This window comes from Idiotropiscis lumnitzeri, chromosome 9 (assembly GCF_059441095.1).
Source record: "Idiotropiscis lumnitzeri isolate Australia: NSW breed Sydney's pygmy pipehorse chromosome 9, RoL_Ilum_1.0, whole genome shotgun sequence".
Lineage (NCBI taxonomy): Eukaryota > Metazoa > Chordata > Actinopteri > Syngnathiformes > Syngnathidae > Idiotropiscis > Idiotropiscis lumnitzeri.
In genome coordinates, this window is record NC_142399.1 from 14376645 (window position 1) to 14398777 (window position 22133).

Below are 22133 nucleotides of genomic sequence, written 5' to 3' on the forward strand. Positions count from 1 at the left end.
GATTGTGTAGAATAGATTCGCTGTATTTCTGATGTGAAATAACAATTAATATAGCCTGCATGCGTGACTTTCAGTCTATTTATAGCCACAAGAAGGCATTCAGGACTTCAACGTTTTGATTCTAACCTGATATTTTACCTTATACTGTACTCACGTAAGACTTCCCTTGCAAAATTGAGTAATCGCGCTTAAGCTCAGTGAGAGTAAAATAGCCATCAAGTCACATGCTGCAAAGCACTGCTTATGAAATACACACTCAACTGTACTTCAGAATGAACAGAGGGCCTCTTGAGAGCTACCCATTTGCCCTAATCTTCTTTTCAGTTTTCACGCTTCAGCCTGTAGCTTGTGTCAGTCTTGACTTTGTCCAGATTTTGCTTCGTGAGAATCGTTTTTAATATAGAATGACTTCAAGCGGCAATGGAGTATACCACATCACAGCATTCAGCTGGTATGCGTTTGTTGTAATGACTCTTGCCGCCAAGGACGGAGATGAATTGCCACCTGGGATCTTTGTGTACGGCGGACCTTGAGATCAAAAGCAAAACATATATATATATATATATATATAGAGAGAGAGAGAGAGAGAGATTGTGTAGAATAGATTCGCTGTATTTCTGATGTGAAATAACAATTAATATAGCCTGCATGCGTGACTTTCAGTCTATTTATAGCCACAAGAAGGCATTCAGGACTTCAACGTTTTGATTCTAACCTGATATTTTACCTTATACTGTACTCACGTAAGACTTCCCTTGCAAAATTGAGTAATCGCGCTTAAGCTCAGTGAGAGTAAAATAGCCATCAAGTCACATGCTGCAAAGCACTGCTTATGAAATACACACTCAACTGTACTTCAGAATGAACAGAGGGCCTCTTGAGAGCTACCCATTTGCCCTAATCTTCTTTTCAGTTTTCACGCTTCAGCCTGTAGCTTGTGTCAGTCTTGACTTTGTCCAGATTTTGCTTCGTGAGAATCGTTTTTAATATAGAATGACTTCAAGCGGCAATGGAGTATACCACATCACAGCATTCAGCTGGTATGCGTTTGTTGTAATGACTCTTGCCGCCAAGGACGGAGATGAATTGCCACCTGGGATCTTTGTGTACGGCGGACCTTGGAAATACCTCACATTTTTGAACTTAGTAAGTACAGTAGTGTGCAGTGCAAATATGATTAAAGGGGAGGACATATGGAAGTCATATCTTACTTCCTATGTATGTTTTCAGTTACTACAAATGTTATTCTTTGGGCTGGCTGCATTGAATGATCTTCAGCATGGGAAAAATTCTGATAGCACACTGAACAGATGTACAGATCTATTATTCTCTGTCTTTGTCTTCCCTGTGGGCATGGTGAGATATATTTATGCATTTTTTTTTCAGTTACACAACATATAAAAATAACATGAAGTCTTGTTTAGTTTGTTGTTGTTCTTTTTTGGGCTATATTTGCCTATGACAGAGAGTTGGTCTACCCAGCAACAATTGACGCCTTCCTCCCTCCTTGGATAAACCATGCGATGGTCTGGAAAATGTGTAATTTTAATACTTTATGCCAAACTATATGAATAACTCACTAGTAATTACACATTTCTGACCTTTTTCATTAGCATACATTCGTCCTTCCTTTGTTACTTGGAGAATTTCTGGTGCAGCCACATGCCTACCCTCAAACAAAGAATGCACTGGCCACACTGGGATTAGTGGGCATGGGTTACCTATTCTGGTAAGTGACAAAGCATCATTTTGACAGATATGATAACAGAAAACTGAACTGCTGTTGTCATCCATAACATTGTTGTTAATTACTGTTTATAAAGTTCAAGGTTGTGTCCAACATCTGGACCAGTCCAACTGTGTTTATTCAAAATGAAGAGTAAATTGTTTTTGTATTTTTCATAATATCAAACTCACACATCTTGAAACAAAGTGCTGTTAGATAATCTAGTACACAGTTGTCAAATTCAAGGCCCAACAGGCAGAACTAGCCCACTCCATCTTTTAATGTGGCTGACAAAAGTAAATAAGGACACTTTCATAATTTTTTGATAAAGGGATTTGTTCCTTTTATTTTGGCAGAAAAATCATTCCAGAAGTGACATTTTTCTTCCATTTTAACAGCTATTACAAACTTTTTTTTTTTTCATTTTTTACCGAATGGCTTCTCAACAAAATTTAACAATTGTATATGAAAGTACCGGTATTTGATTGTCCTATTTTCCATGACATCTGAATTAAAAACGACATTAAGAATACATATAAGAGCAATCAAATGCAGGTAATAATGTGGTTTTGACAGTCATAACAGCCCACTCTTGGGAACTATCAGTACAATGTTGCCTGTGAGGAAAATAAGAGGGATAAAAACGACTCTGATCAATGGCAGTGAAACAACCCCCCCCCCTACATTCTCTGCAGGATTGTCTGGGTGTACTTCTCAGCAGGGATTTGGGTGTATCCCCTCCTTGGACATTTCAGTGCTGTTGGTCTGCTGGGCTTCTTTTGTTTTAACATGTCTTTGGTGGCCTTGCTCTACCTTCTTGGAGACAAACTCAACCGACGCGTGTGGAAAAACCCACTTCATCAACACGGAGGAAAAGTCAACAGGGCTCTGATAATTCCAAGACCTGAAAGTTAGTCCCCCCCCCCCAAAGGCAACAAATCAGATTCTTTCCCAATGCTGTACTCTGAATGATGTTAAACAATCGTTCTTTGCAAATATTAAAATTGAAAATTACAGAAGCACGAACAATTGCAATGTTAAGTTAATTATATATTTAAATATCAACCAAGTTCAGAAACTCACTTGACGATTTGTGAATTTCAGAACTTCCCTTTTTAGAACACCGACTGTGCCTTTTCAAAACTGTAATGGTCCAGTTTTATGCCATCATAATAAAGTAAGTTCAAGAGACAACCTGTGTCTGTCGCTTTTTTGTCAACTCAGTTCCTTTCCATCTATGACGTTATGGATTTAAACTGCAAAAATTACTTTTTCTGCATGTCTAACCTCAATGGATTGCAATTTGTGATGCAACATTTTCGCCTGTGTCGGAAGGAACTCTGGTTATTCAAAAGCACCATTCTAAAAAAAAAACGGGAGTGGTCATCATTCAGTCAATATCTTCACCAACGCTAGTGTTGTTGTGTTCTTCAGTAAACATGCGCGTCTGTCCTTGTCAACCGCCTCGGAGGTCTCGGTAACCTTTAAGATGGTGGAGGTAGTCTGGATCTGCGTCCACCAGTCCAACTGAAAGGATCCTGGCGAGTAAATGCAAATCTCCCTCACTCAGGTCCTTCTGATGAAGCAAAAAAAAAAAAACATAAATTCTTGAATCTCTCTTATTATGAACAGTGATAGCCTGTATTACAAATAATGACCTTGTTGCTGTAGGATTCCGGTATCTGTGCTTTTTGAGGTTTCTTTCCCTGTTCAATGAAATAATATTAAAACCTCAGCCATTGAGCACTTTTAGCTGCAAAGTATTTCCAATTGATTTCAATTCTCAGAATTCACCCATTTACAGAACACTGACGGTCACATTCAAGCTCACTTGATCTCAATAAAAAGCAAAACAAATTTGACGGTTTACTCGCCTCTGTAAGTCCTTGGGAGAAGCACATAATGATGACAAGAAGGCCGACGACGGTCTGTGGGTTGAAATGGAAACACCACGTCTCAGAACTAATTAGACTCCACGAAAAAAAAATTTTTTTTTACTTACACCAAGCAAGTACAGCATTTCTCTTCTTGTTTGTGCACCGAATTGTCAACTAAGAAGGAAGTGTCTCCTTCTCTCAGTGGGGACCACAGTATAATGCTTGAAACAAATGAGAGAACCTGCCTGACAGGACATACAACATTTTCAATTCTTTCACTCGTGACAAGGATTAAAGTGCCTTGACGTAGGCAACTGCGTCAAATAGGGTGTTGTTTGCATTTAAGTGTCAAGTTGTGTTCTAAGTTTTATTGTTTTTCTTGTGGCCAAATATTGGATTGTAGGAAAGGGAAACTTAAAAATATGCCATTTTAATTACAACTGACACAAATCTGTGGTGGAACTTGCAGTATTATATAGAGTGCATTGAAATTTCAATATATTTATCACTTATACTTCTGTCTCACATTATTATGATTTGGGTGGAGTTCATGTTCTCCCAACACTCTAATTTGTAGATAGGCATTAATGTTGGTGCATATGTTCCCTGCAATTGGTTGGCAACCAGTTCATGCTGTACCCTGCATGTCACTTTTAAGTCAGTTTGAACAGGCTCCACCTCACCCGTGAGCACATTCAGGCAGAAAACCAGTTTTACCCCTCTGGACCTTTAGTATTATTCTAATATCTTAAAGCCATTCTGATAACATTTTGGCTGCTCCTTCTGTGTTACATATACACAACTTTATGCATCTTCTTCTGTATAGCTGATTGTTTTCTGTATGTACTTTAGCTATTGTGTCTGATGTATCTATTGAGCTGTCCACCCATCAATATATCCAGCCCCGCCTACAAAATACGATCCAAGAAACAGCTGTGGGCCTTGTAGCCAAATCCGGGGGCCTAAATTTATGAATCACCTGAGCTGGGCAGTCCGGAACAATCTGGCCCTCCGGCCCGGCCAGACGGCCATTTTTTTAATTAACTTACGTCTATTCAAATGGTCTGTTTCTGATTTTAACTAGCTTTTCAATGGTGAAAACATTTTGGAAATAGGATAATGATCAATTTAGTTATGAAGAAAGGTGACATTAAAAAAAACACCTAAAATTTTTACCCCTGTTGTCTAATTATCTTCTTGTATTAAGAATATGGCCGTCAAACTTAGTCCAAAGTCCAAGTACTTTATTCCATTAATCATCTATGATATTTACAAATTATATTTTAAACAAAACTAGAGTTTCATGGGCATGAGCTGACTTGGGAAAAGTGATCAATATTTTTGCCCATTTTCTGATATGTTTTCTGATATTTTCTGACAGTAAATAGTGCCAGGTGTCCAATTTGATATCTGAAAATACTGACAGCCATCAAAACCTAAAACTACAATTCTGGAAATAACACGAGAGTAGGGACAATAATTCCCAGAAATGTCATTTTCATTAACATATAGCATGTGGAAAACAAAGCAGTGAGCACAGATTGTGAGCAGAAAATTAGGGCTGGGTTTGTTTGTTTGTTTGTTTCTTTCTTTAAAATAGCTACCTAGCAAGCAAACTAATATTCAGTCCCCTCCAAAAGTATTGCAACGGCAAGATCAATTCCTTTGTTTTGTTGTGACCTGAAGGCATTTCATTTCATTTCAAAAGATGGATATTTGACAAAGGTTCTGAATTCCAGCTTTTATTTCATGGTATTTTATATTTACTAGATTCATTAAACAACTCAGGACAGAGCACTTTTTGTTTGAAGCCACACACTTTTCAAGTGAGCAAAGGTTTTGAAAAGGACATTGACTTAAAATATAACATTTAATATTTGATAGGATAACCTTTACTTCCAATTACTGTATCAAGCCTGCGGCTCTTTGAATTCACCAGACTTGCATTCTTCATTTGAAATGCTGTTACTGCAGCCTCTTTTGTTTCTAGTTTGTTTCTGTGGGTTTCCCCATTCAGCGTCCTCTTCAGGAGGTAAAATGCATGCTCTATCGGGTTAAGGTCCAGTGATTGACTTGGCTAGTCTAAGACCTACCTGTTAGCCATGATACAAGAAAATCAAATAAATTAGGCAGATGTTAATGTCGTATTTGTATTTCACCTCAAATAATGTAACATTTCAAATTTGTTTTATTAAAACAGAGGCTGCGTCAAAGATTTTCACCAAGATAAGATGTTGAAAATTCATGGAGTTGATCAGGGTAAAATTCATTCAATTTAAATTAATTGTTTTGCAGAACCCCTGAGATAGCCTTAGCCACCCGAAGGATAAAAGTCTAGCTCCGCCACTGACTGCCAACATAACAAAGGACTTTATCAGGGGGAAAAAGTGGACGTTTAGACTGGACAAGTCAATCACCGGACCTTAACCCAATAAAATCAGTATTCCTGTCTTAATACGTCAACATTATCAACGTGTAACAGTTTTACTCAATTTATTTCTCTTGTTTGAAAAGGAAATAGTGTATTTTAAAAATGTAATTCATTCAATTCATTAATTTGCCTTTTGCAGGCCAGTTTGCTGAACATTGCTCGCCAGCAGTTCGTGGTGCGTTCAATAACAACTTGGAAAAGTATGTTAAGTGATGTTAAAATGAATTCAGTTGTTTTAATCATTAAAAGAACTGTATCCACCCATTAAACACCCATGGAATTTAATGGGTGCGCGGAAGCGACTGGGACAGGGTGTCGATGTCTTCAGTTAAATCTCCCTGATTCACAATCTTCCACGTCGCTGTTGTGCCTGATTTTTTTTTTGTTTTGCATTAAAAGTCCCATCATCACATTAAATCAGTAATCTCAGTTGATTTCACCTCTCTCCAGTGATGGCAGATACAAAAAATGGCAAAAAAAAAGTAATATATAATATATTATAAGAGAAAGAACAGATATGTAGGGGGTAAAAGTAAAAGTTTTAACAGAAAAATTAATATCACTTTGTGGAAAATATACTCGTTCAAGTGATATGAAGTACATTTCAATTTTGTCAAAACGTCACAGCTTCTTGCGTATCGATATTAATCACGTGCTTTTGTAAATGGTGTGTAAAATGTAGTACGGTAACCAGCGCATGTGCAGTCGGCCTCGATCTTGTCGACGCTTCGCGACATTTCCACACTATCGTGAAGTAAAGCATACGTCAGTAACGGAACTACCGCGAGTTTACCTTCAAATTAAAGGCGCACACGTTTGCGCCAAACAATACGAGCACCAGCAAAAACTGCACATTAAGGACAAATACGAACTTCACTCCTTTCTACTGACTTATCAATATCGATTAGACGCGCAATTCTTCCGTCTCCTCTTGTTTCTGGCCGATATCATCATGGACATGATGTCTTTTGTTTGCAAAGTATAATCGTCAATGCTAGCTGATAAATATGAACAACTTGACGCGTAGTACTCCTCCAGCAAGCCCCTAACTAACAGCCGTTGTGGACAGATAAGGAAGGGTATGTGGAGTGGAGGTGAGCGACTGTGGGAATCAACGTGTCTTTGACAACGTGATCTACACAACAATAGCGTCATCAGCGCAGTGTACATTGGTAAGATTTGCTGTGCGCTTCTTTTACCGCCTGGTCTTACAATGCAGCCACCACTGGGCATTCCGAATCAGGCTGTCTCCCAAACGGTGCGTGCCAAGCCAAGAGAACGTCTAACTAACTGAACTGTAGCAACAGTGTGTTAGAGCTACAAATATATAAACCTCTGCGATATGGATTTCAAAAGAAAAACAGGGGAATGGTTAACATAAGGTAAGGCTAGCGGTACCGCCATCGCGTTGAAGACCTTTAAGCAAGAAAGCTAAAACAGTGCGTAAAGATAGCCCTAACGGCATGCTAGCTGCTAGCATGTTTATAGTAGCGTGTTGTATTCGGTCTAAAACGCTGACTCCCATAAACGTGCTTGACCAAATTCCTAATTATTATATTCCTTATTATTTGGTCTGTGGCCGATGAGAGTTCATTTTAATTTGGAATGCAAACCGGAAATGTCACTGTAGCTGTGGCGAATTTGGCAGTTTGACAAGCATAATTTCAACGGTGTTTAAGGGATATTTGTTACATGGATAACCTGGAGTAAGTTTAAATTCCATCTTGCTGCACGCCACACGTTTTCTTTAACCACGCCCACTAGTCTGCATTATTCAGTAGCTTGCTCAAGGGCACTAAAACATAGTCACAAACGCCTATGATGATGCAACAACCTTAAGGTTGGTAGACAAGCACCCGGATCACCTGAGGCATGCTGCCATGCCGCCCCAAATACTACAGATATGTCTGTATTTGTGTGAATCAGGCTGATTTATTGAGTTTGACCTGAATTATCTCTCCTATTTTTGAACATAGGCTCCTGCTGGCTTATTTAGCCACAAGGAAGGACCACAATGCTGTGTTGGGGCAATGCTTCCTATGGCCAGCTCGGTTTGGGGGGCATTGATGAAGAGATAGTGGTGGAGCCAAGGAAATGTGACTTCTTCCATGCGAAGCGAGTGCGCGATGTAGGCTGTGGACGCAAGCACACAGCCTTCGTGCTGGAGGATGGCACAGTATACACATGTGGCTGCAATGATCTCGGTCAATTGGGCCATGAGAAGTCCCGGAAGAAACCAGGTTGGGGTTTTCATTTGGAAAATGTGAAGTCATAGTCGTGTAGTTGATCAAGGTCCTGACTTGTATGCCTGTAGAGTAAATGTAGTGATGGTGTGAATCTGAGAGTGAATGGTTGTCTGCTTTTATGTTTCTACCTGTGATTGACTGGTGAAGAGTCCAGGGTGTCAGATTATCCTGACCACTGCCAAAAGTCAGATGGGATAGGATCCAGATCACCTGTAATCCTGAACAGGATAAGCAGTCATAGAAAATGGATGGATGTTCAGGATTTTTGTGAAATGGCTCACTCAGTAAATGTCTTGGTCCTCCATTAGAGCAAGTTGTGGCTCTGGATGCTCAAATCATAGTAGCCGTGTCTTGTGGAGAGTCGCATACACTTGCCTTGAATGACAGCGGGCAGGTTTTCTCATGGGGCCTTGGCTCAGATGGGCAGCTGGGCTTAAACAACTTTGAAGAATGTGTTCGTGTGCCTAGGTACATTTTCATTGTCCTGCTAATATGCTATTTTATGTACCAATAATGACCAAAAAATGCTTAAACATGTTTATCCTTTCTGTCTCTGATGATGACAGAAACATCAAGACTTTGACTGATGTTCAAATCACTCAGGTAGCCTGTGGGAACTGGCACTCACTAGCACTTTCAAAAGGTGAGAATGAGTTATACGCACAATTTGCGCAACCGCGGTCTTCCTGACATGTTTATTTTGTTCCTCTCAGGGAGCCAGGTTTTCTCCTGGGGTCAAAATCGATACGGACAACTCGGGCTTGGCGTAAATGGACAAAGCATTTCTACCCCTCAAATCGTTCAGTCTCTGCACGGCATTCCTTTTGCTCAGATATCAGCAGGTGGCGCGCACAGTTTCACCCTCACTCTTTCAGGAGCTGTGTTTGGTTGGGGCCGTAACAAGTTTGGTCAGCTCGGTCTCAATGACAGCAATGGTGAGAGAAGCGACTGAATGTTTATTTAATTGAAGCTGATTTGCAGCACAACCAAGTATTGTGTGTATGCTTACGATCACGGTTCATGAGCTGGAAATGGGTGGTCTTGACACGCGGTTGCTCTGCATTCAAACAATTTAGTCAGCTACTTCATTTAAAGGACACGTTTAACATTTGTTCCTGCATGCTTTTGCATTTATTTTTTAGTTGTTCACTGTGAATGTTCAGTCATTTGTCATAGACTTTTACTTTGCTTTTCAACTTTTTTTCTTTCAGACCGGTGTTTTCCAACCCTGCTGAAGTCACTTAGATCGCAGAGAGTAATTTTTGTCTCCTGTGGAGAAGATCACACAGCAGCCCTGACCAAGTTAAGTTCCTTATATTCTGCAGCACGTGTAAAATTAAATTTATTGTCAGAGTTAGCTTCTGTAGACTTTTTTTCATAAACAGTTTGTTAGCCTGATATACTTTTTTGAAAAATAATAAATTAATAATAATAATAAAAAACTTCCAACTTTACATGAAACTATTTGCTTATGTGGATCCTTTTTCTTCTCACGACTGTCAATCACTTTTGTGGTTAAATCATGTATTTTCTCTCAGTCCAGCCCCAACCCTAGCCATCTTGATATTTGAAGAAAATTGACAACTAGTGTTACTGATTCTACAGGAAGGGGGTGTCTTTACATTCGGAGCGGGAGGATATGGTCAGCTCGGGCATAACTCCACAAATCATGAAATCAACCCAAGGAAAGTTTTTGAGCTCATGGGAAACGTAGTCACGCAGATTGCATGTGGAAGGTAAGACTGCTCTTTATGATAGAAAGTCACATTTGTCATACTTATTCAAGAGTTGATTTTTTTTCCCCCAAAAACATTTTGCAATTAAAGGCAGCACACGCTAGCTTTCACACCCTCATGCGGAAAGATGGACTCATTTGGTCTTGGCGGCAATGGACAGCTTGGTACACGCTCCAGCTGCAACAGGAAAAGCCCGGGCCCCGTCAAGGGTCCCTGGATACATTCGGTTGATTCAGATGATCAAGGTGAGACTCAGTAAGATATGATCAATGAAAGTAATAACACAACTTGGCCAATAAACAGCACTGCTGTTCTCAGTTCCAACTCCTTCCATAAACTAAAACATCGGTTCAATTTTACCGATATTTAGCTTTTTTTCATTCTGCTACATTATCATGGACAACAAACAGGGATTACAAAGTGTCCTCCTTTTTATTAAGTAGTTTTTTAGGCTAGCTCCCCCATTCTTACCCATAACATGTCAAATGTATTTAAGTCAGTAACCTCTTCCATGTGTACCCTTCCAGTCATCAATCAGAATTGTTGTATCAAGAGAATTTATGCTGGAGGAGACCAAAGCTTTGCTCACTATTATACCGCCAACGTAAGTTTTTATTTAGTAACAAGTTCAATGGCTGTGGAATTAATCCAGTGCGGCAAATGCATTACTTTTTGTTGGGGTTGTTCTTGTAGAGCCTGCAAAACATTGATAATGCACCAGACGCCCAGCGAAGAGTTTGTACTTTGAATGAGGAAACCATCCAAAGATGGCTGAACCATACACCCGGAAGACTCCCGCTAGAAATCTCCAAGTAAAGTCCTCTCCTCACAACAGCGTTGGCTGCCTGTGTATTATAGAACAAATTGTACATGGTTTAGTCATTTCTTCATTTAGAATTGGGGGTAAAAACTGGTCACACTAATTATTTCGCTCTTGTGATTCCCACAGTGAGATTGACTTGGTGTTTTCAACTGCGAGCTGCCTCAATGGGTCCTTCTTGTCCGGGAGGTAAGTTGACATTAACTGAGCTGCAGTCTCATGAGATGTCAGTTTTTTTTAAGCTATGCACTGTTCCTCTGGCATTATGCCTAATGGCGGGGGGAACCCGTATTGTTTGTGCTTTGACTTTAGATTTTTATTTTCATAGAAAACTTGTATGACAGCTTTTGCAGTTCTGTTGTCACTGATGAGTTATTTTCGGTGATACGGGTAGCGTTGTTTGTATTATTAGTATTGAGAGCCTTTTGTTCAAATGGACATTGATTTCATTTCATTGTTGATGGTTCTGACTACATGATGCAGATGAATCACACAGATACTGTATACCTAGTAAGAGAAAATGTATAATCTCATTCTGACCGATGCATACGTATAGCTTTTTTTAGACCTATTGGTCCAACCGTACACCATACGTTGTCGCATTTTAGCAATTTTAAAATGTGGCTTAACTTGTCTTGAGAGCAAGTACACGGCATGTTAGTCCATTCATATCCGTTTGTCAATACTAGTCGATGAAGAAGAAGCGAGGCCCACTGTTAGCTTGTCTAATAACCTGCATTCTAGCTGCAAATGCTTCTCCTCTTTTTTTTTTTTTTAATATCAATTGTGAATGACAACCAGATGCTCCTCAATTTGTGTCCAGCACCGTAAACTTCAGATCACTTCCTATAATTCTGTTTCACATCACAATCGCAGAGTCTGTGCTTTGGCCAAACTCAGTTTTGAGCATACTTACTATGATTAGCCAATGGAAATATTGAATAGGGTTTAATTTACCAGTATTGATTTACCACCGGTGCCACAACTGTTTTCTGAGCAGGTCGGGGAAGAAAAAAACATCAGTCATACCAGAGGATAATGCTCAAATTTTGCCCGATTGTTGGTACCTTGCTTTTAGATCGATGACAAGCTATGTTAACAAAAATTTTGCGCATATCTTGGACCCCATCACTTCTCCGACTCTATATTCTGACTTACTCACCGTGTATGTTGTGTTATGTGCGAAAAGAACCTCATGCTCATGCCGCTACAGAATAATTTTTTTTAAAGTGGAGCTATTCAGTCACATCAATTGTGCATCTCTGTCATCAGTCATCCAGATCACTACAGTACCAGCAGTAAATGTTCAGGGATCGATATGAACATGGCCCGTCTCCTATTTCACAGGCTGATTACACCCGACTACCCTGAGCTTGCCCAACAGGTCAGTCATTAATAAATGAATTATGATGATTGATTGTCGCAAAGCGGACTTTTATACTTTCTTCATCACTGTCAGATTGCTGCAAGTATGGAGAAGAATCTAATTCCCAGACTAAGCAACTCCCCTCCAGACATAGAAGCACTGAGACTTTACCTCACTCTTCCAGAATGTCCTCTCTTCAGTGATCCGAACAATTATGTGACTATCTCCATCCCATTTGCCAAATCACTCCTCAGCCTGAAAGACGCTCCGCTTAAAGTGCTTGGTAGGAGGAAAGGCCACAAACATGTTGCACCACATTTAGTCATGTTGCCACCAAGCGATGTTGTTCAGTTCTGCTCGCCATCGTACATTTAAGGAGCTTACAATTCTAGCTTGTGTTTTTGCTGTTAGGCGAGTTACACATTTTGACAATCAAAGTTTACCGATGTTGCGACCTGGGCCAAACCGCACCGCTTGGTGAATGCACGGCATGGCACGTTCCTCTTTTCTGACTATTTGGTATGACTCAGGAAACTGGTGGTCCACGTTTGAGCCCCAAGTCTTCCAGCGGCTGGTCGAGTTGTACAAAGAAGTGGTAGTGTACCTGCTCCAGATGCACAAGGTCGGAATCCCATCGGCCGAGCAAAGAATTTTCACCTGTTTTTTGGACACGTCACTTCGACTTCTGGAGATCCTTCACATGGTAAAAAATGAGGAAATGCATCTTTTTTCCATCATGTCATTTTACTTAAATTTCAATGGGGAAAACCGATTTGGTATGAGTAAATTGAGTTATATGGGCTTGATTGCCGAACAAATAAAACGCACAAACCACTTAAATAATGTCCACTTTTGTGTTACCTCAGGTGAATGAGAGAGGTGGACACATTATACAGTATGACAAATTCTACATTCATGAGTTGGATGACTTGATAGACATCAGAAATGACTACATCACATGGATTCAGAGACAAATGTACCCAGGGGTAAGTATTTTAATCTGCTTTTTTAAATGGAATATAAAAGAGGCATGTCAGTCCTCTCTTGTTAATGTTATCTGTATTTGTTGACTAATACGGCGTATTCAGTGATGCTTTTCTATCCTCAGGGTCATGATGGTGTGGTGACTATGTGCAGGTATCCCTTTGTATTTGATGCCCCAGCAAAGACGACACTGCTGCAAACTGATGCTGTCTTACAAATGCAGGTACATAAGAGCTCGTAGTGCGGTTGCTTCACAGAATCTAATCAGTGTTTTTTTTGTCCTGCTAGATGGCAGTGGATCAGGCTCAAATGCAAAATTTGAGTTCCATGTTCTTGCCCGCTGTGGAATCTGTAAACCCATGCCTCATCCTCATTGTTCGGAGGGAAAATATAGTTGGAGACACCATGGAAGTTCTCAGGAAATCAAAGAATGTCGACTACAAGAAGCCTCTGAAGGTTTCATTGATAGTTATTCCATTGCTTTGCGATTAATCAGAAAGTGCGAAACACGTGGTTGTGACTTCCCATGGCAGGTTATCTTTGTGGGGGAAGAGGCAGTCGATGCAGGAGGTGTAAGAAAGGAGTTCTTCCTCTTGATTATGAAAGAGCTGTTGGATCCAAAGTACGGGATGTTCCGCTACCACGAGGAGTCCAGGCTCCTCTGGTTTTCAAGCAAGGTAAATGATGCAATTGAATGGTTAGTGGCTAGCAATTATCAAGCACACATGATCGCTGAAAGGCAGATAATGGAAACATTATAATTCTTTATTGTATTACACTCATTCTAATTGCTCAAGGGGAACTTCAACACACACACTGACACATTTAGAGAACCACATTGCAAAGGGGAATACCACAATCTTAAAGGGTTAAAAGTGCATGTGATGTATAAATGTGTCAAAAAGCAAGTCTTCTGTAGTTGGCCATCTCTAAACTGTCTTGTGACAATTTGTTAATGTTCCTTCCAGACCTTTGAGGATATTGAATTGTTTAACCTCATCGGAGTCATTTGCGGTCTCGCCATCTACAACCTCACTATTGTGGAGCTCAACTTCCCAGTGGCCTTGTACAAGAAGCTTCTGAAGAGGAATCCCACGTTGGATGACCTGAAGGAGCTCATGCCAGATGTGGGAAGGTAAGCTCAAGAGTCATCATCTAAGCTGTCCATCATAGAGTCACTCCTCCTCAAAAGTATTGGAACAGTTTTGCCAAAAACTTTGTTTGGATCATATCAAGCAGTGAAAACCTTTTTTCTTTCCAAATTGCAGCCTTTGTAATTTGAGAATTGCATTCTACTACACTGCAATGTTAATTGGAATATATTTCTTCTGCCCTAATTTAAACAAGACATTTATCACGGTTTTGAATGTTCTAATTGAGAAACGTATTCATTTGCCTTGAACAAGGAGTCTCCAACTCTTACTGGACTACCCTGAAGATGACCTGGAGGAAACCTTCTGCCTGAACTTCACAGTAAGCATGATCATCATGTAACATCAAAATCGAAATTAAGCAGCGATGTTTCAATGGTAAATGGGCTTTCACTTTTCTACCAACGGTACTCAAAGCGCCTCACACTACTACCTCATCTACTCAATGAAGACATACCACTGATCCATGTAGCCCCTTCAGAACACTTTGTTAGCTTGTTATCTTGATCTTCTAGCATGCAATAACCAGAGAACATAAAATGCTCATTTTTTTTCTTGCACATTGCACTCTCATCATTAACACACAATTTATCAGGGCAGTTCCATTTTGTGTGTTTGTCTGAACCGATAAGTCAAAGTCAACCTTTTTTTCTTTTCAGATCACAGAGGAAAATTATGGTGCTACGGAGGTGTTGGAACTCATACCCAATGGTGAAAACATCAATGTTAATAAATCCAACAGGTAACTGGTGAAGCTTGTTTTGGTATTAAAATGAATTGTGCACTTTGTACACATGCAATAATCTACTCACACTGACCGTGTGGTGTAACCATCTCTCTGTCCAGGCAGGACTTTGTCAATGCATATGTAGATTACTCATTCAACACCTCAGTAGCCCCACTATTTGAGTGCTTCTATGCAGGCTTCCACAAGGTTTGTGGAGGCAAAGTTCTGGAGCTGTTCCAGCCCAATGAACTACAAGCCATGGTGATAGGCAATACCAACTATGACTGGACTGAACTTGAAAAGGTTATTTGGCCATTTGGATTTGAACAAAGTGTTGTCTGTTCATTTGTAATATATAACTCGGAAAGATTTTAATGCCTGGATGTGGTAACTTGTAATATTAAATATTTGCGAAATTCTTTCCTTGTCAGAATCTCATGCCTTTTTTTCTTCTGTCAGAGCACTGAATATAAGGGAGAGTATTGGGCAGACCATCCCACCATCAAGCTCTTCTGGGAAGTGTTCCACAACCTTCCTTTAGAGAAGAAAAAAGAGTTTCTCTGTAAGTCTCTCGGCATCCTATGTAGGATGCCATTACTTGGAACATGAAGGTGAAGTTGCAATCATGAAATTTATGTCATTTGTTTCCACAGTGTTCCTCACAGGAAGTGATCGTATACCCATTTTGGGCATGAAAAGCCTTAAACTAGTGATTCAGCCGACCAGTGGGGGTGAACATTACTTGCCTGTCGCTCACACGTGCTTCAACCTGTTGGACCTGCCCAAATACACCAATGCAGAAACACTCCGTGAAAAGCTTCTTCAAGCTATAGATCACAACCAAGGCTTCAATCTGGCATGAGGCTGCTTGGAAAGGTCCAGATCATGTCCAGAATATTTCCAAACGTTTTGCTTTGCAGACTGCCTTTGTAGGAACTGAGCGGTGTCAGCACAGCTTGGAAAGAGGCGACAAGGAACAATAAGACTTTGCCATGTCATCTTTTTGTGTTACTTGGATTTTTTCCCCCCAGCTTTTTACAAAGCTCTCCTAGTATTTTGGTAAGTGAAACACCTACTAGAAGGTGATTTACAGTACATTTGATATTGCAGTTATGTGCAATCATTGTTTGGACAGGGCAATTGCAAGGAAGTAGTGTTCCAGTATATAAAAGACTTTTTACACAGTGAAATGCAAACTATAGCACTACCTTTCTGACAATTGAAATGTAATTCTGCAACAATACTTGATTGAACATGGACTATAAATCGACCAGATTGAAATTAACACTTTAAAGTGTTTTCAACAAAACATGCTTGTTTCAGTCTAGCTGGGATGATCAAAATCACACTTTTACAAGAGCTAACCGTCTGCCGACTCCTTCCCCCCCTATGCATGAAGTGTGTGCTATAGAAATTACTTACCTTTGTTTCACATAGATTCTGTTGTGGCAATTGATACAGAACCGTACGAAACATTTGCTTAGAGTGCATCATCTTGGCTTTGAAGATTAAAATGGTCAACAAATAAAATGATGCTGCTCATTATCAGGAGACAGTATTTTAATTTATTGATGATAAAGTATATTTGTGTATTCAGGCTGAATGTCCGCTCAGTTTGATTTGAATGATAAAACAGCACATTCATTCGTAAGACGAAATGGGAGTGTTGGGACCTTGAAGCAGCCAAAGAGTAGTTATGATTGCCTTTGGTGCATATTTCAATGAGGCAACTCATGATGGACCAGCTGGTAATGGGACCCACAGGAGGGGCAGCGCTGGGCTTCTCCTTCATGAAGCCAGAACCACACGATCGCAGTGTTGTCTTCCTCACCTGTAAAACATTTTATGAGTCAATTTGGATTGCACATTGAGAACAAATACTTTTTTTCTCCATTTAAACATCACTTACAGAGGCAGCCCACTAGCCTCTTTTGTCCGATACAAGGCACGATGTGGGGGTCTTGTTTGGTTCCTGCGTACTGCTTCGGTTTCAGCATACTGTAGGGATCCTTTAAGGTGCATAAAAGCATTTAGTACACAAAGTGCAGTCTGTATTGTACACTGTACTTGCAAAATGTTAACCCACTTTTCCCAGTTTTAAAGCTTGCATGGCACGACGTTCCAGACCAGTAGCTTGTTCCTCGTCTGTGGGTATTCCTAGAAATCGTAGAGCAATGCCTTCTATAACACCAATTTGGCAATAGAAATAATCAGACATCGTATACACAGACTGTGGTTCTTGAAAGGCACCCTGTGCCTGCTTGACCCATGTGTCCCATATCAGGACACTGGCATCGAACCAACGCACGCCTGTCAAAGGAGGGGGCTAGTATATCAGAGGCCTTCTAACTAGTTAATCCAAATGACCTTCGTTATTTCCCTTCGCAGTGTTAAATACTAGGGAGCTTCCAAACAATGGAACCCGATTATTTCACATTACACCAATTGCTGCACGCGATTGATTTGTCTTTTTCAGCACACAAATAAACATGACCCGCTCCCAAGGTTCCGTTAAATAAGACTACGACAACAGCATGGTGTCACGTGTCCAAATGCGATATTTAATAAAGCAAATGACCTTAGTTTTCATTACCCTTCAACACGAGTTGCGAGCGAGCTGCTCGCCTTCATAGTCATGTGCATGCCTGTTTTAGTAGTGGTGTTGTCACGTACCTTTCATTGTGGCCATGAAACGCGGTAAGGTCATTCGACATCTCAATTGAAACGTTGCTGCGCCAGTTTGGAGAAGCAGTCGACCCGCCATGATTTTGCACGTCCAGGTAAAGTCAAGTACAATGAAGTGACGTCCAGTGACAGTGGACACTGGACAGCTGGATTTATTTGTCACTTTCTACTCGGGCCAATGAGCACAACTGTAATTTAATATATGTATTTTTCGGCCAATGAAAGCAGAGCGGTGTCGACGTCAACCAATTAAATCAGTACACAAAATTATGTAAAATCTCTCCACGGGGTGGCAGTATAGGACATACAAAAAATGTTTTGTGAAGGAGGAAATGAACTAAAGTGTAAAATTTCTTGATGTAAATATACTATGCAGTGTTGTGAAGTATTGGTTAAAAAACGACTAAGTATAAAAGACTGGGTCTTGCTGTATTGCTCAGGCTGCCCTGCAGCGTCTATTCACAGGCGCGAACCCGCTACTGGGCGGTACGGGGGTTTTGACCTGCTCCGTTGCCGACCTGGGCCGGTGCACCCCTCCTCAGACGACCTGGTGGTCCCGAGCTCCCCCGGGAGCACCATATCGATACCGAACTTAGCGCGGACACCCGCTCGACATAGTCCGCTGCAGCTCAGAACCCCTGAACTCAAACGATCCCACAGCCTCAGCCTCCCGGTTGCTTGGATTACAGGCACGCGCCACCGCACCCGGCGAGGAACAAGCGCAAAAGTGGTGATTTTGAGTTAAACGCATGTGACGTCACCAAGGAGTATGGGGACATCTCGTGGGCGCTTCGGAGTTGTTTTCGGACCAATTCTTTTATTTACAGCAAAGTCCTGATACTAAACTTGTTTTTTTCCCCACTTTAGCATTTTGCTTCATTTTACTCACTTGTCACTTTACTATTATCCACTGTCACCATGCTGCTTAGTGCTTACATTGTAAAAGTCGAAATTCCAAACATTTTCTATATTCCTCATTTTAAAGTAAACTGATTTTTAATAATAAAATGCCCTTTTTGTCTGTCATTCTAGATGGGAAAAAATGTTTTGCATGTGTGCAGCGAGAATGAAGACACAACAAATTTACACCAGAATTAGACATTTTAATTACTGCATCTCTTTTGAGAATACCATAGGTCTATCCATTTTCTATATCACTTATCCTAATTAGTGTCATACAGTAGGTGAGATGGAGCCTATTCTAGCTGACTTTGGTCGAGACATACTGGACTGGTCACCAGTCGTTGCAAGGCACATACAAATAAACAAGCATTATTTACATAATAAGTCAATTGTGATCATGAACAATTCAATTTGATCTTATTGTGTGTTTTATGGAACTGAGAGAGTAACAGCATCCATGTTCATCCATTTTGTTTGACAATGTAGACAACATAGTTTGGGTTCATTAACACAAAACCAGAGTCTCTGCAGTGATAAAACTATAGCGGTTTAACTAATGATTTGGTTAACAAATCACATTTACTCACAGAATAATGATTGAACAAGTCCACAAACAATGCTACGAGAAGGAACAGGATGTGCTGTACGGTATTCAAATCTCATAATTACGGAACTTCTGCAGCAGACAAGATGGTGAGTCAGCGGCCCAGCGGAAACGACGATGGCAGTAATCGTCTACAAAGAAGGCAACACAAAATTATTTTTGGGCCAATTAAAACTGCTCTTACAAAGGATGCACTACTCCCAAGAAGTTAGGCACATTGGGCTTTTGGGTGGAATTTCAGGATGAATCTAAAGTATAGGTTTGGCACAATCTGCTGTTTAATAGCTGAAAGGTTTTTGTTTCATCCTGAAAACTGGAAGCTGAACATCTCTAACCTTTGGGGAGGGTTGTACACTATATGACCACCTGGTTTGGAGGACACGTGTTTAAAAAACAACAACAATGCAACAGCATGAATTAAACATGGTATACATGCATGTGGTTGAAAAAATAGAAATTACTTGATGCTTCACTTGAGGACATGTCAGCTTCCTGCTGACAAAGAAGATCCTCGGCATGCGAAGTGATTGGTGTTTCTGCCTTTGCAGCCTCCAACATGGGTTCCTTCTTATTTCTCACAGCCCAATGCATTGACTGCAAACATTTTACAAGTCCGATCATGATACTGGTTTCTCGCACAAGCATACGAAATGTAAAACATCACGCACCGTTTTTACAGAGTCGTTTAAGGCTTGCCAGTCATGGAAAGTGACGGCAACCCCACTTCTCTTCCATAGATCATAGTTTTTTCTTTTAGTGTCATCACATAACACCTCTTTGGCTTCCTGTAGTTTTTGAAACTCTGCCACTGCCAGAAAGAAAATAAAGAAATCCTGATATGACAGTAAAATAGTAACATTTTAAACATTGAAAAATATACTCCATGAAAATATAATCACATTTAAACACCTGTGTACTATGAGATTAAAAAATATATATGTCATAGCAGTTCAACAAATATACCTGCTTTGGGATTGTCTTGGCGTTTGTCAGGGTGGCATTCCAAGGCTTTGATCTTGTATTCGTTGAGAATCTGTTCAGTCTGCAAGAAATACATTCTTTAATAAACTTAAAAAAAAATCCACCTGTTGCTGAACCTTATCTTTAATTCATAAAATATTACTAAATATAAATACATTGCTATAATTCAGTGTTATTTTATTATCCATCCATTGATTATCCTCACTAGGGTCACGGGTGTTTTGGAGCACTCAGACAAACCAACATTGACACTCACAACTAGAAACAATTTAGAGTGTTCAATTAACCTACCATGCATGTTTTGGCGTGTGGGAGGAAATCGGAGTACCCATAGAAAACCCACCTCACCCTGCACCGCGCCGTCCCTATTATTATTATTATTATTGTTATTATTAGTATTAGTAATAGTAGAAGTAGTAATATGTGCTAGGGTGAAAAAGGACAAATTTTGAATCTGTACAAAAAAAATAATTTAGAAAGGTTAACTTGCATTGCTGATTGAAAAATGTAGTGAAAATGTGATGACCAGTGTTATTAAACAGTATGCAAATCAAACAGTATGCCCATGGGCACTGATTAGTTGAATTCAAAGACATTCTGCTGCTTGTGGACATGTAGGCAGAAATAGTAGTGGGATTTTCTTTTCTTTTTTTATATCTCTGGGATCAACAGGTCTATTTTGATTTGTCATGTAATCAATTACTCCCTTGATATTAAAACACATTCGCTGCTGTGGAGGTTTTTTTTTTATATTTGTCAACTGAAATCCAACAGTTTACTGCTCTGATGTAAGTATATATGTCAAGTATATTTTTTTAGTGCTGGTCTGTGAAATTTGGGTTTGTAAACCTCTGTAATTACTAACAAATCCCTGTAGATAGTGGTGTTGTATTGATTTGATATCAGCAGAGCTTTTGAGTATAAGATACAAATTACGGAGGAATCTCAGCTTTTCAGTTTTATGTGCCACACAAAAAATATTGGCCACTCCCATTGCTTCACGTTTCTTTTTTTAAAAAAAAGCTTGTTTTTCTCCGATTTATGTTTAGAAACCGATGTTTTGGAGAAAAAAAAACAACAACAACAACAACACGTTCTCTCTAGCTGGACAGAAAAAGGTACATCTTTTTCTGGTGAAAGAAGAGGCCACCCTTTTGGTAGGTTCGGTGCTTATATTTTCACAGAAGTGTTCAAAAACGGCTGGCAAACTCTTGATGTACATTTTGTATACATTCTGATTTGCCGTTCTCATTTTCTCAACAGTTTGTTTTGAGATATACAACTCACAATCAACCACAGGCGAGCATACATTGTCGGTAAACTCACCGATGACAACTCATCGCATCCTAATAAAGCATAAAAATCTTCCAAATCCTCGGGTCTGCAGTTCAAAACGGCCTCCATGAAACAATGTGATGATTCTTCGAAAGATCCGCTTGAATATTTGCAACCCCGACAGCCTGCAACCCGCTTCCCTTGACGCTGCCCCTTTGCCACACAGCTCGAATGTGTGATTTCGTGAAATATTTCACAGAGCGGATCGAACTCAAGAGATGCAGCGAAACGTGTGACGTATTATACATTCGAGTGACTCATCCTACTCTACGAGACATGACGAATTTTAAAGGGACATACATGGAAATTACATAAACAAGAAAAAATGCCCAGATTGCAAATATAGTCATGTGGTTTGCTCATTAAAATGTGCAGGAAACAAGCGATAGCTGTTTAATGTAATGTAATCCGCAGCTATTTATTAATCACAGAATTTGACAAATGTATGACTTTTCTGCAAAAAACAAATCAGACAGTACTTGAATGCAGCATTTTTTCTGTGTTATGGTTTCATTTCAGTGACGTAAGGGGGAGGACGTTCCTGCTACTATTACTGGAGGA

The 22133-nt window shown here is 40.0% G+C and overlaps 4 protein-coding genes, 1 long non-coding RNA gene and 1 other non-coding gene across 6 annotated transcripts; 2 read left to right on the top strand and 4 right to left on the bottom strand.

Annotated features, from left to right (window-relative positions):
* The first annotated feature begins 883 nt into the window (after nucleotides 1–883).
* Nucleotides 884–2885, top strand: LOC148330349 (androgen-dependent TFPI-regulating protein). Its single transcript, XM_088304895.1, has 5 exons — nucleotides 884–1146; nucleotides 1231–1356; nucleotides 1425–1526; nucleotides 1614–1729; nucleotides 2422–2885. Exons 1-5 carry the CDS (start codon nucleotides 994–996, stop codon nucleotides 2639–2641), a joined length of 717 nt encoding a protein of 238 aa, XP_088161021.1. The 5' UTR covers nucleotides 884–993; the 3' UTR covers nucleotides 2642–2885.
* Nucleotides 2651–3858, bottom strand: LOC148330350 (uncharacterized). The gene is made up of 4 exons (XR_015845079.1): nucleotides 3729–3858; nucleotides 3601–3654; nucleotides 3385–3432; nucleotides 2651–3302 (listed from the first exon to the last, which is right to left on the bottom strand). It is a non-coding gene; the product is annotated as an uncharacterized LOC148330350 (long non-coding RNA).
* A 3032-nt stretch (nucleotides 3859–6890) lies between these two features.
* On the top strand, nucleotides 6891–16609 carry herc4 (HECT and RLD domain containing E3 ubiquitin protein ligase 4). Its single transcript, XM_088304721.1, has 25 exons — nucleotides 6891–7206; nucleotides 8011–8274; nucleotides 8589–8748; nucleotides 8847–8923; nucleotides 8994–9215; nucleotides 9492–9582; nucleotide 9633; nucleotides 9886–10016; nucleotides 10107–10261; nucleotides 10544–10620; nucleotides 10710–10828; nucleotides 10966–11025; nucleotides 12109–12220; nucleotides 12296–12485; nucleotides 12733–12905; nucleotides 13069–13188; nucleotides 13311–13409; nucleotides 13475–13642; nucleotides 13720–13863; nucleotides 14155–14321; nucleotides 14593–14659; nucleotides 14997–15079; nucleotides 15184–15367; nucleotides 15524–15626; nucleotides 15718–16609. Exons 2-25 carry the CDS (start codon nucleotides 8049–8051, stop codon nucleotides 15924–15926), a joined length of 3138 nt encoding a protein of 1045 aa, XP_088160847.1. The 5' UTR covers nucleotides 6891–7206; nucleotides 8011–8048; the 3' UTR covers nucleotides 15927–16609.
* cox5b2 (cytochrome c oxidase subunit 5B2) lies at nucleotides 16607–17935 on the bottom strand. The gene is made up of 4 exons (XM_088304720.1): nucleotides 17738–17935; nucleotides 17151–17221; nucleotides 16974–17073; nucleotides 16607–16895 (listed from the first exon to the last, which is right to left on the bottom strand). The coding sequence occupies exons 1-4, from the start codon at nucleotides 17826–17828 to the stop codon at nucleotides 16783–16785; spliced, it is 375 nt and encodes a 124-aa protein (XP_088160846.1). The 5' UTR covers nucleotides 17829–17935; the 3' UTR covers nucleotides 16607–16782.
* Nucleotides 17936–18160: 225 nt separating this feature from the next.
* LOC148330353 (signal recognition particle RNA) lies at nucleotides 18161–18459 on the bottom strand. Its single transcript, XR_015845516.1, has one exon.
* Nucleotides 18460–19147: 688 nt separating this feature from the next.
* dnajc12 (DnaJ (Hsp40) homolog, subfamily C, member 12) lies at nucleotides 19148–21740 on the bottom strand. Its single transcript, XM_088305046.1, has 5 exons — nucleotides 21564–21740; nucleotides 20220–20298; nucleotides 19925–20064; nucleotides 19718–19850; nucleotides 19148–19387 (listed from the first exon to the last, which is right to left on the bottom strand). The coding sequence occupies exons 1-5, from the start codon at nucleotides 21639–21641 to the stop codon at nucleotides 19305–19307; spliced, it is 513 nt and encodes a 170-aa protein (XP_088161172.1). The 5' UTR covers nucleotides 21642–21740; the 3' UTR covers nucleotides 19148–19304.
* Nucleotides 21741–22133: the final 393 nt, after the last annotated feature.

Excerpts from the sequence above, each read along its gene's own strand:
- LOC148330349 (XM_088304895.1), top strand. The coding sequence starts at position 994 with ATGACTTCAAGCGGCAATGGAGTATACCACATCACAGCATTCAGCTGG. Across the intron at positions 1,527-1,613 it reads CTTGGATAAACCATGCGATG|CATACATTCGTCCTTCCTTT; the intron begins GTCTGGAAAATG and ends CTTTTTCATTAG. Across the intron at positions 1,730-2,421 it reads GGCATGGGTTACCTATTCTG|GATTGTCTGGGTGTACTTCT; the intron begins GTAAGTGACAAA and ends CATTCTCTGCAG.
- herc4 (XM_088304721.1), top strand. The coding sequence starts at position 8,049 with ATGCTGTGTTGGGGCAATGCTTCCTATGGCCAGCTCGGTTTGGGGGGC. Across the intron at positions 10,829-10,965 it reads CTCCCGCTAGAAATCTCCAA|TGAGATTGACTTGGTGTTTT; the intron begins GTAAAGTCCTCT and ends TGATTCCCACAG. Across the intron at positions 11,026-12,108 it reads GGGTCCTTCTTGTCCGGGAG|TCATCCAGATCACTACAGTA; the intron begins GTAAGTTGACAT and ends CTCTGTCATCAG.
- cox5b2 (XM_088304720.1), bottom strand. The coding sequence starts at position 17,828 with ATGGCGGGTCGACTGCTTCTCCAAACTGGCGCAGCAACGTTTCAATTG. Across the intron at positions 17,222-17,737 it reads TTTCATGGCCACAATGAAAG|GAATACCCACAGACGAGGAA; the intron begins GTACGTGACAAC and ends TACGATTTCTAG. Across the intron at positions 16,896-16,973 it reads GAGGCTAGTGGGCTGCCTCT|GTGAGGAAGACAACACTGCG; the intron begins GTAAGTGATGTT and ends AATGTTTTACAG.
- dnajc12 (XM_088305046.1), bottom strand. The coding sequence starts at position 21,641 with ATGGAGGCCGTTTTGAACTGCAGACCCGAGGATTTGGAAGATTTTTAT. Across the intron at positions 20,299-21,563 it reads GATGCGATGAGTTGTCATCG|ACTGAACAGATTCTCAACGA; the intron begins GTGAGTTTACCG and ends TATTTCTTGCAG. Across the intron at positions 19,851-19,924 it reads TAAACGACTCTGTAAAAACG|TCAATGCATTGGGCTGTGAG; the intron begins GTGCGTGATGTT and ends AAATGTTTGCAG.